This window comes from Rhincodon typus, chromosome 18 (assembly GCF_021869965.1).
Source record: "Rhincodon typus isolate 14 chromosome 18, sRhiTyp1.1, whole genome shotgun sequence".
NCBI lineage: Eukaryota > Metazoa > Chordata > Chondrichthyes > Orectolobiformes > Rhincodontidae > Rhincodon > Rhincodon typus.
The window spans coordinates 46,945,348-46,964,508 of NC_063349.1; the positions used below are offsets into that span (position 1 = coordinate 46,945,348).

General features: G+C 39.9%; 1 protein-coding gene across 6 annotated transcripts in view; it reads left to right on the forward strand.

Moving 5' to 3' along the window:
- Positions 1–19,161, forward strand: part of poc1b (POC1 centriolar protein B) — a 122,426-nt gene that overhangs the window by 48,140 nt on the left and 55,125 nt on the right. For 4 of the 6 annotated variants that reach the window (XM_048607683.1, XM_048607687.1, XM_048607685.1 and 1 more), the window contains exons 7-9: positions 3,714–3,847; positions 4,234–4,302; positions 18,459–18,611. In XM_048607683.1, the coding sequence (XP_048463640.1) occupies positions 3,714–3,847; positions 4,234–4,302; positions 18,459–18,611 (356 nt within the window). The remainder of the gene's footprint in view (positions 1–3,713; positions 3,848–4,233; positions 4,303–18,458; positions 18,612–19,161) is intronic. The other 2 variants (XM_048607684.1, XM_048607686.1) reach the window with 1 other exon arrangement.

Consider the following 19,161-nt stretch of genomic DNA (forward strand, 5'->3'; position numbering starts at 1 on the left):
CTTGTAACCGAACTTTATACTGTCTTTAAGTGCAACCTCAACAATATCCAGTACAGATATAGCGAAACTTTGCTACTTTTATACTACATCCCTTTGCACTAAAGGCCAGCATTTCATTTGCATTTCTAAATATTGCTGTACCTGCATGTTAATTTTTTTAGTGATTTTTGTAAAGCGAGATCCAGGTTCTAAATAGATTTTTTAAAAAATTGTCTCATGTGTTGTGGGTGTCAGTTTCTAATTGCCCTTGAATTGAGTGGCGTACTAGGCCATTTCAGAGGGCAGTAAGTAATAATCCCATTGCTGTCGATCTGGAGTCGCATGCAAGGATGGCAGGTATCCTTCCTTACAGGACATTAGTGAACCAGATGGGCTGTTATGGCAATTGTTGGTACCGTTACTGAGACTAACTTTATATTCCAAATTTATTAATTGAATTTAAATTCCATGATAGAATTTCAGTCTTTGTTCCAAGAGTCTGAATCTCTGGATTAGTAGTATAAGGACCATGTCTTTTTATTTTGTGTTTTAAAAACTATGGACTGAAATGAGAAAAAGCTATTTAAAATGTTGTTTACAGTTTTGGAAGCAAGTAACCCGTCACCAGCACCAGGTATTGTGTAAACAACTGTTTGAACAAATAGTAATTGAAAGTCGAGTTGCAGACAATTTGGAGCTGAAAGGATGTTTGGACACAGACTAGTGACCAGTTATCCACAACAAACCTCTTTGCTTGCCAACAACTGTGTGACTGGTTCTCGGGTAACTGAACAACTTGGATTTGGGACCAAGTTACAAAGAGAGAGAGAAATATTCATTCCTTCCCCAGCTCTGGCCCAGTCTCTCTGTTCTCTGCAGTCAAAAGGCACTGTACACATGAAGAAAGCCTGTTTGTCTCTCCTGCAACAGTTGCTGTAACTTTTAAATGATAAAAAGTTTCTGACTTATAGGTATACAGACTGCCTTGTCAGGGGTTTTGTGGCACAGTAGTAGTGTCACTACCTTCTGAGCCAGAAGGCCCAGGTTTAAGTCCACCTGTTCCAGAGGTGTCATTAACATGTCTGAGCAGGTTGATTTTAAAAATATCTACCAGCCATCTTGTTTCTTCTACCGACCAGTAGAAGCAAACAGAGAAAAACAACTGAACCAAAGAGCTCACCAGCAGAAGAGTCATAATTATCATCTTAACCAGAAAATCATGAGCAAAGACTGCTGAACTGTCTTACCACCTTTTCCCCACTGTCCATATCTGTTTGTTTCATCCTGTCTGTTTGTGTGAATGTAAGAGGATGTTTATCATAAAGATTAGAGTTTCTATTAAAACTATATGCCAACAGTTTATATGTAACTGGAGTCTAATTTCTGTTCAGCTAGGTCTGAAAATCAGGTAAATTGGGAACTTTGCATACTTCATAAAATCTTTAGCTTTCCTGACAATTCTGGGAATACTAGGGTCTCATTTCCAACATGCTCCCCCAATGAGTCATAGTACTCGTCCAATGGTACTGGTACTGCCATTTAGCCACTGCTCCGCCTGTTATGCAGAATTTGTAAGCTTTCTCACTAGTTAAATAATATTCTGTTCTTTTCTTTTTTAATTTTTCCTGACAAAGTGGACAGCCTCACATTTTGCCATGGTTTACTCCATCTCCCAAATTTTTGCCCACTCACATCACTTTTGTTTATCACTTTAACCACTCGATGTCTTTCTCACAACTTACTTTCCTACGTATCTTTTTATCATAAAATTTGGTTAGAATACAGTCAATCAACCAAATCATTATTATAAAATATAAATAGTTAAGATCCAGTCATGAACCTTGTAGCACTCTACCAGTTACAGTTTCTCAATCTGAAAAGATCCTGTTTATTCAGATTCTTTGTCTCTTGTTTGTCAACCAGCCCTCCATCCATGATAATAGTTAAACCACCACACAGTTGTGAGTCTCTAATGAGAGAGAAGCCCTATAGTCCTCTGGGACTATATTGACTTTACACACAATTCCTAACATTCTTAGTGCAGTAATCTTTAATGTGGCACTTTATTAAATATGTTTTGTAAATTCAAATACAATATACCTATAGTTTCCCTTTATCCACTCTATTTGTTACTTTAATAACTCTAATACTTTTGTCAGACTTTATTTCCAATTCACAAAACTCTGTTGAATCTGCCCAATTCTATTATGATTTTCTAAGTGACCTGCTTCTACTTCCTTAATAATAGATTCTGGCGTTTTCCCGATGATAAGTTTTAGACAAACTAGGCCAAGGTTTCCTACTTTCTATCTGTCTCCTTTCTTGAACAGTGGTGTTACTTTGCGTCCTTTGAGACTGCTGGGACCATTCCAGAATCCAAGGAAATTTGCAAGATTATAGCCAATAAATCCACTGTCGACCGCCACTCCCTTAAAACCATTGGATTTAAGGGCCAAGAGCTCCAGATCTCTCAACAGCTGCATTATATGTGGGTGTGTGTTCAGAGTAGAAAATGAGGGAGTTGTATAAAAGATGATTGGAGAAGGAAGTATGCCTGAATAGTGAGGCAGGGAATGAGAAAGACTGATGGAAGGAATGAGGGAGTGTGAGAGGGAACTGTGAGCCACTATAATTCACACTTCAGCAAAATGACAGCAAGGTATGTTTTTAAAAAAAAAAAAAAATTATTGGGTTAGGTCTCAAAATGTTGTGCAGCTAGTAAAAGTATACTGCATAATTGTGTGCTTTATTTAAAAAACAGCATTGTGTCAATAATACATGCAAAAAATTTTGCTGGTTGTTAAGTATTGAGCAATGGCCCAAACTCAATTTTGTATATTGAAATTATAAGTGGGAGGAAATTCCTCTGGATTCCAAAAGAATAAAAACCTGCTTTTAAAAGATAATTACATAAATAATAAGTAATGATCCAAGCAAAAAAAAAACGAGTCCTCTTCTATTGTTTGGTCTTGTATTAGCAAGTAATTAAAAAATCATTGGCTTTCGTTTAAAGATCAGTCTTACTACATTTGCATGGAATTTTAATTACTGGGATTACATGATTAAATCTCTAACGATCATTTAATTTTAACACATTGCTATTTACAGCATGGTGAGGAAAGAGCCTTATTGTGTACGGGTGGGTAGTGGAATTTAAGCACTGTCATTTGACGAGTAACCCAGAGGCCCAGCTGAATACTTTAGGAATATGGATTTAAATCCTGCCACAACAGTTAATGAAGTCTAAATTTAAATCATAAATCTGGAATATAATGCCCATTTCAGAACTGATCACCATGACAATTATCATCGATTCCCATAAAACCCAACTGGTTCACTAATGTCCTTTTTAGGGAAGGAAGTCTGCCATCCTTACCTGGTCTAGCCTACATGTTTCTTTATAATCTCAGCAATATCGTTGGCTGTTAACTGCTCTGTGAAAAGGCCTAGTAAGTCACGGAGTTCAAAAGCAATTGGGGATGAGCACATACTGGCCTTGACAATGACGGCCACGTTGCGTGAATTTTTTTGTTTATATATACGGTAATTGTGTATCCAGTAAGCAACCTGATCGTACTGGTGTACTTAATGTGGCCACCTGAAAAACAGACTCGTCACAATGCAGCAAGTAAGGGACTAGGAATTCTAATTGTGACTGGTGTTTCAGGAAGCTCATGAATAGTTGATTTTGTGTGACTCATTAGGTCTATCTGACCATCCTGTCTTCTAAACAGTCCACAGTGCTTCGGTGAACTGCTTGTCTTTCCATCCTTCTGGTAACTATCTTATCACTGCATCTAGTGATTGTACTCTCAAGATAATGGATTTGTTGGAGGGAAGATTACTTTACACTCTTCATGGCCACCAGGTGAACAGTGACATATTAAATACATAATATTTTCACATGGTCTTTATAGTTCTCCAATTGCTCTGTCATCAGATTCTGATGTTTAAATCAGAATTAAACCTATAGTATCAAATCAGTAAATAAACTTAACTTATCTTGTAAACTTGTACAAATTTGCTCCCTTCTGAGGGGATCTTGTGCGATGGCAGAAAGCCTCACAGAAAATGTGAACTTACTTATGCATTTATTTATACCCTAATAGCTGTAAAGCAGTTTTGTTTATATTTCATTCTTAGAAAGATATTATAGAAATATTCATTAATATGACAAGTCTGAATGAAATGAAAACTTAATTATAAACTGCTTTTGCTCTTCATGCAATATACTAAACTCCTAATTTTTTTTAGGGCCCTGTAATTGCTGTAACATTTTCTAGGCATGGAGAGTATTTTGCTTCTGGTGGAAGTGATTCACAGGTTTGGCACTTTCTTTCCAATAATAACTAACTCTGTTTGCTGAAACATAATGAAAATTCATACAATAACGGAGGTTTCGTAGCTGTGATAACTTCCTGTGTGTATCATCCTCACTTCCTTTCTCATAGCTTTTAGTGACATTTTAGAGATTTTTATTCCCTATTCAGAAAGTCACAGGACTGGAATTTTCCATAATTTGGTGGAAAATCATGGGCTATGAGCCTAACAGTTCCTGGCTGATATTCCCTGTAAATGCTGCTTCTCAACAGACTCAATAAAGAAATTACCTAAGAAATATTAGCAGTTTTAAGGAACTGCATGCTGTCAACTTGCAACTCTAAAAATATGTGTATTAGATTGTCTCTCAAATATTTAAAGTTTTCAGGCTACTCAACACCACGGTTTATTGTTGTACCTTCCAATGACATCCAGTTCCACTTTCCATTTTCTTTTCCTCCCCTTGGTTTGCTCCATTCAACCTTCAAGCAGTTGGATTCTAACATCTGACTCATTATCGAACTTGCCCATTCTGACTTTAGATTATGGATCTGCCCAAGAGCCTCTTCCCATCCAGTTCCCTTTTCTCTAGTGGTTGTGAAGCTTCAAGTTGACTTACTTGTTTCCATAGTTTCTAGCTGTCCATTTACGGCTTTGGTCTGTCTTCGTCCCTTGTTCAGTGCCCTTATTGGGAGTTGTCGTGACTTGTACCTGTGGCTCCCTCCATTCTCACCAGCAATGCTCTCCCAACCCCCACCCATCCTTGAACAAAAACGTTCTGTTTTTATGCTGGATTCCCAACCCTGAGCTGTGGCGTAGTGTGAAATATTTTCTTGCCTGTTGAAAGATTATATACAATAGGACTGTATATATTTGCTTTTTCTTATGCTTTGTCAAACAGAAGTGAGAGGTCATGTACTTTTGGTAAGAAGAATAAAAGCATGGACTATTTTCTAACTGGGGAGAAAATTCTGAAGTCTGAAGTCCAGAGAGACTTGGGAGTTCTAGTCCAGTATTCCCTCAAGGTAAACTTGCAGGTTGAGTCAGTAGTCAGGAAAGCAAATGCAATGTTGGCATTTATTTTGAGAGGACTTGAATATAAAAACAGGGATGTACTACTGAGGCTTTATAAGGCCTTGGTCAGGCCACATTTGGAGTATTGTGTGCAGTTTTGGGCCCCATATCTCAAGAAGGATGTACTGGCCCTGGAGCGGGTTCAGAGGAGGTTCACGAGAATGGTCCCAGGAATGAAAAGCTTAACATGTGAGGAACGTTTGAGGACTCTGGGACTATACTTGATGGAGTTTAGAAGGATGAGGGGGGATCTAATTGAAACTTACAGAATATTGAATGGCCTGGACAGAGTGGATGTTGGGAAGATGTTTCCATTGGTAGGAGAGACCAGGACCCAAGGGCACAGCCTTAGAGTAAAGGGAAGACCATTTTAGAATGGAGATAAGGAGAAACTTCTTCAGCCAGAGAGTGGTGAATCTATGGAATTCACTGCCACAGATGGCTGTGGAGGCCAGGTCATTGAGTACATTTAAGACTGAGATAGATAGGCTCTTGATTATCAAGGGTTACAGGGAGAAAGTGGGAGAATGGGGTTGAGGAACTTATCAGCCATGATTGAATGGCAGAGCAGACTCAATGGTCCGAATAGCCTAATTTCTGCTCCTGTGTCTTATGGCCTTATGGTCACTTATATGATGAGGTAGAGACAACACATTTTTTTGAAAGGAAACTTGTGTTTGACAAATCTCTCTTTTTTTGTTTGACGTAATAATTAGTAAATTGGATAAGGGGAAACCAACGCCTGTATGCATTTGGATTTACAAAATGTCTTCAATAAGGTGAAAAACTATAGGTTATTGCTCAGAATTAGGCACATGTTATTGAGGGTGGCAGATTATAATGGATTATGAATTGGTTATCAAACAGAAGCTGTTGAATAGAAAGAAACAGCTCACACTTTCATGTTGGCAGGCTGGGGCTAGCTTGGCTCCCAAAGGATTAGTATTGGCACCTTAGTTACTTGCAGTCTGTAATCAAAATTTAGATAAGGGGACCAAGTTTGTGGTACATGAATCCAAGTCTGATGGTGGATTAGGAACTAAGGTACAGAGCTTTTCCTTGGCAATAACTTTGACAACAATTTACCCATATGCATTGCTGCAGATTTCCTGACTATACAGTTCAGTGTCCCAGTTGTCCTTTTATTGTGCTCAAAGAAATAGCAGCAGGATCATTCTGCTCTTCAGCCTGCTCAGCTTTTCTAAATTACAACCTGTCATCTACATCAAATCATTTTTCCATGATACTTCCATATCACTTGATTTCATTAGTATTTGGAAATGAATTGATTTCTGTATTGAACTCATTCAATGACTGAGTTTCCACAGTCTTCTACAAAATTTGAAAGTTTAACCACCTAAGTGAAACCAATCAATTAATGCCAAATGAGTTGTGAGGAAGGGTCACTAGACCCGAAACGTTAACTTTGTGAAGGAAAAACAGATGCTGCCAGACCTGCTGAGCTATTCCAGCAACTTTGCTTTTGTTCTTGATTTACAGCGTCAGCAATTCTTTCAGTTTTTAATTAATGCCAAATACCTGTTTAGCCTTAAACATGTAATTGACTTGATATTAGCAGTTCAAAGTATCATGTGTGTGTGCGCGCGCGTGCGCAGGGGGGGTGGAGGGGTGCAGGTGCGAGAGGGGGTGTGTTTGCATACGAGCACTGGGAGAGAGTGGGGTGCGTGCATGCAGCAGGGCTGGAGGATGCACATATAGTGTGGTGCGGTCGCATGTAGCGCGACATGAACCCAAGATCCTGATTGAGGCCATCCTGATGGGTATCGAACTTGGCAGTCAGCCTCTGCTAGGTGATTCTGTGTTGTTGTGTATCCCAAAATCTACTTTGGAGGAAGTTTACCTGAAGATCCGAGGCTGAATGTCCTTGACCACTGAAGTGCTCCCCCATCAGGTGATATTTTGCGCTAGCTTGTGAGTGTGGCTGATGAATCTGGCATTCACACGTTCTCTGTTTCCCATGATAGGGGAATCTAGAGCTGTTTATCGCAGTCTCTGAATAAAGGGTGACCACTTAGTATCGAGGCAAGGTGAAATTGATCTTTGCAATTCTTTATCCCAGAGTTGTTTAGATTTTTTTGATACTAAATCTCACTCCTCACCTTTGCCCTCGGCTCAGCTCATCTATTGATGGAACCCTCAACCATTCTTTTAGTATGTCTAGACTCAACAATTCCAATTCATTTCTGACTAATCCTCCTCTCACCTACCCTCCATATGCTTGAGGTCATCAAAAACTGCCTATGTAACTCATATCTAGTTCTGTTCCCCTAATAGTTTTAAACTCAAGTTGGCCTGTAACCTAACTGCTGTTATAAAACAATCACTTTATTACTAATAATATGCATAAGATCTGTTCAGTTTTTTTTGCATTGCATCAGTACTAAACCTGTAATAAAACTGTAATTTTAGGCAACTGTTCTGATTAATAATTTGGAGGTTAGAACAGGTCCCTGCAATGAGTTTGCATCGTTTCGACTTTACGTTAGCACTGTAAATTAATGTGGTTAATTTATTCAGTTGTTAAGGAGGTTCAGTTTTTAAAGATAAATTAATCACAGAAGCCAAGCAAACAAATTTTAAACTCCTATTGATACAAATGCAAATAGCACAATTTTCTAGCTAAGTAAATGTCTGAATGCTCCAATTTAGTAAATTTTGCACTCAGTTAGTTTACAGGAAAAATGTCACAGTTGTTTAACAATAGATTGTTTATTCTCATTAAGAGAAATTACTCTACATTATGAAACACTGGGAGTGTGAATTATATGTCATAGGAGTCAGCCATTCAACTTCTGTCCACTATTCAGATAGATTCTGGTTGATCTGTATATCAACTCCATCTATTAGTTTTTATTCGTGAGCCTGTGACACCCTTGCAAAACAAATATCTGCTGACCTCTGTCACAAATTTCATTTGACCAATGATCACAGCACTGTGGGTTAAGAATTCCAAACTTTCACTACAGATTGCATGAAAATGTGTCTCATTTTACATTCTGAAATTACCTATCTTAAATTTTTAAATTATTCTTTCTTAGTCTGAAATTCCTTAACAATGGAAATAGTTTCTCTGTATCTACTGATAAAATGAAAATGGAATTTGATCGCCCTTAGTTGGAGCACTCCTCAACTTTCTGAATGTGAGGGAACACCAGCAATTTTTTAACGCAGCTTGTTCTCATAATTTAACATTCCAATTGTTGGGAACATCATGATGCAACTGTTCCAAGACCAATATATTTCTTCTAAAACTTGGTTCTCAAAATTGAATGTAGTACTGCAGCTGAAGTGACACAGTCATCAAGAATACACAAATAACACAACACAGCTTACCTTTGGATCTTTTTGCTGAATAAATCTTTGTGCTTTATGAACACAACTGTTCAGAGCGAAGAAACTAATTAGCACGTCAAGTAATTTTATTGCTTCCATGCATTTATACGTGAGATATATAGCAATAATTACTGACACTCGGAAATAACCAAAAAGCCAATTCTTTTACCAGTTTTTTTTTTTTGTTTTTCCTGTCTAGTAAAGGTCTGAATAATTTATGTATTTTGCATGTAAAATTTGCTAATTTTACTTGTTGTTTGCACTTTTGGATTAGATCACTCAATTATTTTTGTTCTCCACATTAAATAATTCAACTTGAGTTTTTCAACTTAATTCCATGTAATTGGATTCAACAACTTTATAGCAATCAACAATGTAACCAGAAACAGGAATGAAATTTTAGATATTTCATCATTAATAAAACAAATTTGAATGAGATGTATGCAGCAATTGTATCAATTAAATATACCTTAAAACTAGCGTCGAGATTTAACAGTTTACTCTGAGGCAGCCCTATTCTATATTATTAATTTTAGCGTAAGTTAACAAAATGATTACTCGTTGCAAAAGTTAAAAACAAAGTAGACACTTCAATCCACTTGGCTCTGTTTGTAGTTTAATATACTGGCACAGAGCTCTGCTTTGCCTGAATGCAGAGCAATGTGAGATTAATATGGAAGAAATTTCCATCTTCATCTTGGTCGTCTTTGAAGAGTGATAATTCATCCAACATACTGCCAATCTAATTTTCCTCCTCTTTCTTTCAGTGGAATGGAAGGTATCAAACTATGTAATGGTTGAATGATCTGCTGTGTTATTTATCTGTTTTTAAAATTCTGCTATTAACCCTGTATGTTTTGGTGCTAAACAATCACTTTTCAAGAAACACCGTCTTCATGATCAAGCCTTGCCATAGAACCACCATGTATTTGTTCCCATTAAACTGTGTGTATAAACTAATCTCAACTGGATAATTGGGAAGCAATAGATTGCGTTACATAGTGTATGCCTATTTGGTAGTGTCAATACAGGGCAGATATTTCCAATTGCAACAAGACCAGACCTGGAGGCCACATATATAAGGCAGTCATTGATAAACCTGATAGGGAATTCATGAGAAATTTCATTACCCAGATGATGGCTAGAGTACCAAATTCCTTGTCATAAAAAGTACTTGAGGTAACTAGTATAGATGCATATAAATTGGAGCTACATAAACATGTGAAGAAGAAAGGAATAGAAGGATATGTTGACATATAATGTAGGATGTGAGAAGGCTCATGTGAACCATGAAAACCAGCATAGACCTGTTGGGTTGAATGACTTTTAAGGCACCTGTTGTCATCCACCTGCAATAGCAAATTGGAGAGAGTTGGAACAGGTTCCTTTTCTGCCCTGACAATGTAAGGGTCAAATGAGGAGGAGTGGAAAGCCCTTCCTCTTTGTTTGACCACAGTAGACTTCTATTTAAAGAGAACACTTGTTATTTCAGTAAGTGTTTAACTGTTCGATACTTTGACTGTAAAAGATACATACAGACTAGTTTCCTCGCATCTTATTTTGAAAGAAAGGAGAATAGTCTTTATTTTACTTAACACCCAATCTAATTGAAAATAACAAAAATGTTCTAACTCTCACTCATGCATTTAAGAGTTCATAGATAGAGACAAGTATAAATTACCAAGTGTCAGAATGGTTTCCAGAGATCAAAATAGAAGTTCATTTTATATGGATTCAGTAGATTGACATTTTGGATGGTTTCAGACAGGGCCCACTGATCTTTCTGAATTCTATGCTAAGACAATTTTAAAAATGTTGATGGACGGTTTCTATTTGGTCTCTTAAAGTAGGTTGCTGGGTTGCGTTTTGGACAGAGCCCATGACAGATAAGAAGTCATAGAGATGTACAGCACAGAAACAGACCCTTTAGTCCATCTCATCCATGCCGACCAGATAGCCTAGATAAATCTAGTCCCATTTGCCAGCATTTGATCCATATCCCTTTTAAACCCTTCCTATTCATATACCTATCCAGATGCCTTATAAATGTTGTAATTGTACCAGCCTCCTCCACTTCCTCTGGCAGCTCAGTCCATACATGCACCACCCTCTACTTGAAAACTTTGCCCCTTAGGTCTCTTTTAAATCTTTCCTTTCTCACCTTAAACCCCTGCCTTCTAGTTTTGGACTTCCCCCACCCCGGAGAAAAGACCTTGGTTATTCACCCTGTGCCCCTCACGATTTTATAAACCTCTATAAGGTAGCCCCTCAGCCTCTGACGATTCCAGAGAAAATAGCCCCAGCCTATTCAGCTTCTTCCTATAGCTCAAATGCTCCAAACCCATCAACATCCTTAAATCTTTTCTGAACCCTTTCAAGTTTCACAACATCCTTCCTATAGCAAGGAGACCAGAATTGCACACAGTATTCCAAAAGTGGCCAAACCAATGTCCAGTAGAGCTGCAACATGACCTCCCAACTCCTATACTCAATGCACTGACCAATAAAGGCAATTATACCAAACCCTGTCTTCACTATCCTAACTACTTGTGATTCCACTTTCAAGAAACTATGAACCAGCACTCCAAGGTCTCTTTGTTCAGCGACTCTCCCCAGGACCTTACCATTAAGTATATAAGTCCTGCCCTGATTTGCCTTTCCAAAATGCAGCACCTCACATTAACCTTCGTCTCACAGACGAGGCTCAACTTTTCAGGATGAACGGTGAGATAATGCTCACTCTGGATCCTCCCTCGATTTGGTCTTTTGTTCTGCACCTTGGTGAAAAGCAGTTTCTTAAAACACAAAAGGGAATTAGTTGGATTATCAAGTAGAATGGTCCCTTCTCAACAACTGAACAGTTACCCAATGTGGTCATGACAAGTGGATTCCAGGTCCATGATTTAGACATGATTATAATTCAGCTGACTAAGTTCCCTTCTCAGCTATTGTCCAGAGTCTGTTGTCCAGAATAAATAGATCCAGTAGCTACATCTAGTTGAAATAGCTGGTTATTTTGAGACTTGGTTATTTTGAGACTTAGTTATTGGTTCACCTCTAGAACCATTCACCTTCTAAAATGTGATTGCCACTGGGTTTTTCTATATGGTATGGCTCCATTACAATGGCTTTGTAATTTGCTGGGTAGAGATATGTTAATATTCAGCCATTTAGAAATGGCTGTTTTAGCCCACTGAGACGGTGTTATTCAGTTGTCTTTCTAAATTCTATCAATGGTTTCAATCCAACAAATAAATGAGATAATTTTTGATACAAAGCATGGCTTTGTAACAATAATTAAATAATACTTGAAAGGAAACCTAAAACTCAAGTGAGAAATGAGCTGTACTGAACTCATTTAAAATGCTTTAATAGCAGTAAATACATTTTCACTTTCATATCTCTGTATATAATGGTCTTTTTTGTATTATATTTTAAACAATGAAATGGGTAGCTAATTTGATCCCAATCTCTAGAAGCACGGGCCTGTAGATTTATTATCTTAATATAGAGTCATATAGCACGAAAACAGACCCTTTGGTCCACCAGTCCATGCCAAACATAAGTCCAAACTAAACTAGTCCCACCTGCCTGTTCCTCGCCCATATCCCACCAAACCTTTCCTATTCAAATGTCTTTTAAACATTGTAATTGTACCCGCATCCACCACTTCCACAGGAAGTTCATTCCACACATATAAACTGCCCTCTGTTTTTAAAAAAAAATTTGCGCCTTGTGTCTTTATTTAAATCTCTCTCCTCTCACCTTAAAAATGTGCCCCCCCCCCAGTCTTGAAGTCCTCCATCCTAGGGAAATGACAACTACCATTAACTCTATCTATACCTCTCATTATTTTATAAACTTCTATCAGGTCGCCTCTCAACCTCCTACGCTCCAGTGAAAAAAGTCCCAGCCTATCCAGCCTTTCTTTATAACTCAAACTTTGCATACCTAGCAACATCCTGGTAAATCTCTTCTGAACCCTCTGCAGCTTGATAATATCCTTCCTATAACTGGGTGACCAGATCTGGACACAGTATTCCAAAAGGGGCCTCGCCAATGGTCCTGTACAACCTCAACGTGACTTCCCAACTCCTTTATTCAAATGAAGGCAAACGTGCCGAATGCCTTTTTAACCACCCTGTCTATATGTGATGCAAATGTCAAAGAATTATGTACCTGCACCCCTGGGATCCTCTGTTCTACAACACCACCCAAGGCCCTACCATTACTTGTGTAAGTCCTACCCTTGTTTTTTGCATCAAATTGCAATACCTCACATTTGTCCAGATTGAACACAATGTGCCTATTTTTTTTTTGGCCCATTGACCTATTCGATCAAAATCTCCCTGTATTCTTAGAAAACCCTCTTCACTGTCTACAATGCCACAAATTTTGGTGTCATCTGCAAACTTACTAACCATGCCTTCTATACTCCCATCCAAATCATTTGTATAAATGACAAACAAAAGGGAACCCAGAACCGATTCCCCCAGGAACACTGGTCACAGGCCTCCAGTCCAAAAAGCAACCTCCATCGTTATTCTCTGTCTCCTGCCATTATGCCAATTATATATTCAATTGGCAAGCTCACCCTGAATCCCATTACACTTAACTTTACTAATTAGTCTACCATCCAGAACCTTGTCAAAGGCTTTACTAAAGTCCAAATAAACAATGTCTACTGCCCTGCCATTATCAATCTTTTTGGTAACTTCCTCATAAAACTCAAGTATGTGAGACATGATTTTCCTCTCACAAAACCATGCTGACTATCTCTAATCTCTCTAAATGTCCATAAATCCTATCTTTTATAATCTCCTCCAACAATTTACCTACAACCGAAGTCAGACTCACAGGTCTGTTGTTCTCTGGTTTCTCCTTACAACCTTCCTTAAACAAAGGTGCAACATTCTGTGGTGGGAAACTAGTGCTGCCCTTTATAAAGGAAATAACTCAAAACATTTAGCAAGAACCAAGGCAATAAATCCATTCAAACATGGGGTTATGAAACTAGTAAATTTAATGGAATTTTTTGATTTTAATTTTGTTGATGATAATTCCATATTTTGACCTTTTAGAAAACATTTCATCAGGCCCTAGCAGAATTCTGGCTGAACTAAAAGCTCGTGCATTCTAAGATCAAATTGTGAGTTGAATCATTAATTGGCTAGGCAGTGCTAAGAAGTTGCTTTCAATGCTAACAGTGCTGTGACGAATGGAGCCCCCTGAGCTTAAGTTTGAGACGCATAGAATTAACATTTGCTATTGGACCATTGTATTCTAAGAATATCTATAGATGAAACAAAACTTTTGTAGCAAGTATGTATGAAGAATGTAATGACTTGTAATTGAACAAATAAATGGGGTTTAGAATTGAGAGCTAAATGTCATTGCAAAAGCAAAGCACATAAAGATTATATAAAGAAATTTACCTCAAAATAAAATCAGTATGCCCATAATTGTTTCATATAACTATTGGAACCTCTTGATATAGGTTGCACTAATTGTCAAAGGAGATAGAATATTGAGGTCTATTTAGATCCATCAATAATGAATGTAATTAATATCGAATGTCTAAAGCATTATTGAAATGATACTTGGTAACTGCAGTGATTTTAAAAAACTGCTAGCGTATGAAGACAATTGAAAGAACTTGGTAGTTCAATTAGGACACATAACTTGTTACAGGTTCACAAAGTGAATTTTGCAGTTTTAAGAGGAAGAAACTGGAGTAGTCATATTGTTGTTGGCCACGTAATCAGAGACCCTTTGTACTGAGAGGGATAACATCTTTTGGATGAGCTGTAAAAGGGTGGCACTATATGCCCATGTGGGTGGGCATATAGTACAGGATCCCATGGCACTATTTGAAGAATAGGTAGTTTCTCTCATTTTTCCTACCCAGTATTTATGTCTTGATCATCATTAAGACACGATTGTGATTTATTTCATTGCTATTTCTGGGAGCTTGCCATATGCAATTTGAGTCCTACGTTAACTACAATAAATACATTAAAAGGTACTTTGGGAAATTCTGAGAATTTGAAAAGTGTTGTATACATAAGAAATCTTCTGAAGTGTCTCTAAGCCAAATGACGAGGTGATTTCACGAAAAGGATCGTTTTCATTGAATCCCTACAATGTGGAAGCAGGCCATTTGGCCCATAAAGTCCATTTCAACCCTCTGAAGATCATTTCTACCCCCCCCACCCCCTAACCTTTACGTGTAACCCTGCATTTCCCATGGCCAATCGACCTAACCTGTGCATGTTTAGACTGTGGGAGGAAACAGGGGCGCTGTGCGAAAATCCACACACACATGAGAATTTGCAAACTCCACACAGACGCTAACCTGAGGATGGAATCGAACTTGGGTTTCTGGTGCTGTGAGACAGCCATGCTAACCACTGAGCCTCCAAACCGCCCCAAATTTTGTCCATAACCTGGTGAATTATTTTAAATTTTAAGGATTCGTTAGTTATTTTTAAGAAAAAAGCTTCACTACCTGTGAGAGAAGGATAGGAGGAAGGTGAGACAGGGAGGGCTTCATTCACTCAGACTGCCCGCTACCATCTGTGTTGTACTGCTTTGCCACTTCCAAAACTTATTTCTGCAAATTGGTGACTTCACCAGCAGGGGGCTTGAATGCTGTATACAATAGAAATACATCTGAATAAATATAGAAGAATCGTATCTTAGAGCCATAGATGATGATGATAAAGCTAAACATGTTCTCATTGAGAAAAATAAACAGGCTGAAATGTGGTTTTGTTTTCAAGCATTTAGTCAGGAAGGAGATCAGTGAAATCTGTCTGAAGAATTTACTTGTGTTGAGATATGTAGGGGCTAGACCTAGGTTTAATGTTAGAGATAACAAGGTGTAGAGCTGATGAACACAGCAGGCCAAGCAGCATCAGAGGAGCAGAAAGGCTGACGTTTCGGGCCTAGACCCTCCTTCAGAAATAGAGGAGGGGAAGGAGGTTCTGAAATAAATAGGGAGAGAGGGGGAGGTTCATAGAAGATGGATAGAGGATAGAGGAGAAGATAGGTGGAGAGGAGACAGACCGGTCAAAGAGGCGGGGATGGAGCCAGTAAAGGTGAGTGTAGGTGAGGAGGTAGGGAGGAGATAAGTCAGCCCAGGGAGGACGGACAGGTCAAGGGGGCGGGATGAGGTTAGTAGGTAGGAAATGGGGGTGCAGCTTGAGGTGGGAGGAGGGGATAGGTGGGAGGAAGGACAGGTTAGGGAGGCGGGGACGAGCTGGGCTGGTTTTGGGATGCGGTAGGGGGAGGGGAGATTTTGAAGCTTGTGAAGTCCACATTGATACCATTGGGCTGCAGGGTTCCCAAGCAGAATATGAGTTGCTGTTCCTGCAACCTTCGGATAGCATCGTTGTGGCACTGCAGGAGGCCCAGGATGGACATGTCATCTGCGGAATGGGAGGGGGAGTTGAAATAGTTTGCGACTGGGAGGTGCAGTTGTTTAGTGCAAACCGAGCGTAGGTGTTCTGCAAAGCGGTCCCCAAGCCTCCGCTTGGTTTCCCCGATGTAGAGGAGGCCACAACGGGAACAGCGGATGCAGTATACCACATTAGCAGATGTGCAGGTGAACATCTGCTTGATGTGGAAAGTCTTCTTGGGGCCTGGGATGGGGGAGAGGCGGGAGGTGTGGGGGCAGGTGTAGCACTTCCTGCGGTTGCAGGGAAAAGTGCTGGGTGTGGTGGGGCTGGAGGGGAGTGTGGAGCGGACGAGGGAGTCACGGAGAGAGTGGTCCCTCCGGAAAGCAGATAAGGGTGGGGAGGGAAAAATGTCTTTGGTGGTGGGGTCGGATTGCTGGTGGCGGAAGTGTCGGAGGATGATGCGTTGAATCCGGAGGTTGGTGGGGTGGTACGTGAGGACGAGGGGGATTCTGTTTTGGTTGTTATTGCGGGGAGGGGGTGTGAGGGATGAGTTGCGGGAAATGCAGGAGACACGGTCGAGGGCATTCTCGACCGCTGAGGGGGTGAAGTTGCGGTCCTTGAAAAACGAGGACATCTGACATGTATGGGAGTGGAATGCCTCATCCTGGGAGCAGATGCGGCGGAGGCGAAGGAATTGGAAATAGGGGATGGCATTTTTGCAGGAAGGTGGGTGGGAGGAGGTGTATTCTAGGTAGCTGTGGGAGTTGGTGGGCTTAAAATGGATACCGCTTTTTAAGTGGTTGGCAGAGATGTAGACAGAGAGGTCCAGGAAGGAGAGGGAGGTATTAGAGATGATCCAGGTGTTCACCTGCACATCTGCCAGTGTGGTATACTGCATCCACTGTTCCCGTTGCGGCCTCCTCTACATCAGGGAAACAAAGCAGAGGCTTGGGGACCGCTTTGCAGAACACCTACGCTCGGTTCGCACTAAATAACTGCACCTCCCAGTCGCGAACCATTTCAACTCCCCATCCCATTCCGCAGACGACATGTCCATCCTGGGCCTCCTGCAGTGCCACAACGATGCTACCCGAAGGTTGCAGGAACAGCAACTCGTATTCCGCTTGGGAACCCTGTAGCCCAATGGTATCAATGTGGACTTCACAAGCTTCAAAATCTCCCCTCCCCCTACCGCATCCCAAAACCAGCCCAGCTCGTCCCTGCCTCCCTAACCTGTCCTTCCTCCCACCTATCCCCTCCTCCCACCTCAAGCCGCACCCCCATCTCCTACCTACTAACCTCATCCCGCCCCTTTGACCTGTCTGTCCTCCCTGGACTGACCTATCTCCTCCCTACCTCCCAACCTACACTCACCTTTACTGGCTCCATCCCCGCCTCTTTGACCTGTCTGTCTCCTCTCCACCTATCTTCTTCTCTATCCATCTTCTATCCACCTCCCCGTCTCTCCCTATTTATTTCAGAACCCCTTCCCCTCCCCCATTTCTGAAGAAGGGTCTAGGCCCGAAACGTCAGCCTTCCTGCTCCTCTGATGCTGCTTGGCCTGCTGTGTTCATCCAGCTCTACACCTTGTTATCTCAGATTCTCCAGCATCTGCAGTTCCTACTATCTCTCTGAAATAGGTTTAATGTTAGGCAGTTTTGTTTTTGCTGTGTGCTTTCAAGAGAGGTAGTCTTGTTTCCAGCCGGGGTAGACCTCAATTTACAGGGGTGGAGAGAAACTGTCCAGATTTACTTTTAACTAATTAGCCTGGGTTTTTCATGTGAGGTGTTTTTGTGTCCCAGCTCACTGTCTTCAATTATGTTGTGATGCATCAGACAGTACAACTGAACAGAATAAGCTAATTGGATCAAAGGGGCTTTTCCCATCTCATTTATTCAACATGTTCACATGGGATATTCATTCTAGTAGTTCTGTTATTATTCTTATTAAACAATTGACTTTGCACCAAGGCACAAGGTAGAGTAATGTTATGTAACTGCGCCTTGTGTAGGGAGCTGATTGCAGATTAATAATAGGATTGAGAAAAGCAATCTTAACTATTTTAACTAACAATTGTATTCAGTCAGTTTACAAAATTGCCATTCAATTTTACCAGTACTGGATTATAGTTGTTGGTTTCTTATTTACTTTAAGCCTGCTGTATAACAAATGTTGCCAAAGTGAAGGCAGTACAATAATATGCTAATATTGTATGTATCTGTTCTCATTCAATTGGACAGAATTTTATTATGGCCTCTCAGATGTGCTTATTAATGTTAGATTCAGATACTTTTAACCTGCATTTAATCAAAAAAAATTTTTGTTTTGCAGGTGTTGGTATGGAAGACAAATTTTGACAGTATTCCTTATAACCATATTCTGAAAGGCCTTCATGTAAGAACAAATCCTGATCCTGCCCCTCATATAACTGATATTCACCCAAGAGTTCCTCATCTGCATACTTCGGGACCTCAGACGATACAGGTAATTGTATCACACGCCAATTTGTAGCAGCTAATCCAAACAAATGAAACTGCCTGAAGCTCATTAATGTAAAATGAAGAGCTCTGAAACAATATGTGCATAATTATTAAAGTATATATTACATCGCTCCATTTACTTAACAATAATAATTTTGTTGTGTGTATGTAAAATGAATAGAGAATAATTGATCTTCTGAATGAATTTAAGGCACTAATTAGTCAAAGGGTTTTGTTAATCACAAATGTTACAAAATTAGTTTTTTTTTGAGGAGGTTACAAAGATGATTGAGGGAAAAGCGATTGATGTCTACGTGGACTTCAATAAAGCCTTTGACAAGGTGCCTCATGGCAGACTGGTACAAAAGGTGAAGTCACATGGTATCAGGGGCATGCTGGCAAGATGGATACAGAGATAGTAGGAACTGCAGATGCTGGAGAATCTGAGATAACGAGGTGTAGAGCTGGATGAACACAGCAGGCCAGGCAGCCTCAGAGGAGCAGGAAGGCTGACGTTTCGGGCCTAGACCCTTCTTCAGAAAATGAAGAAGGGT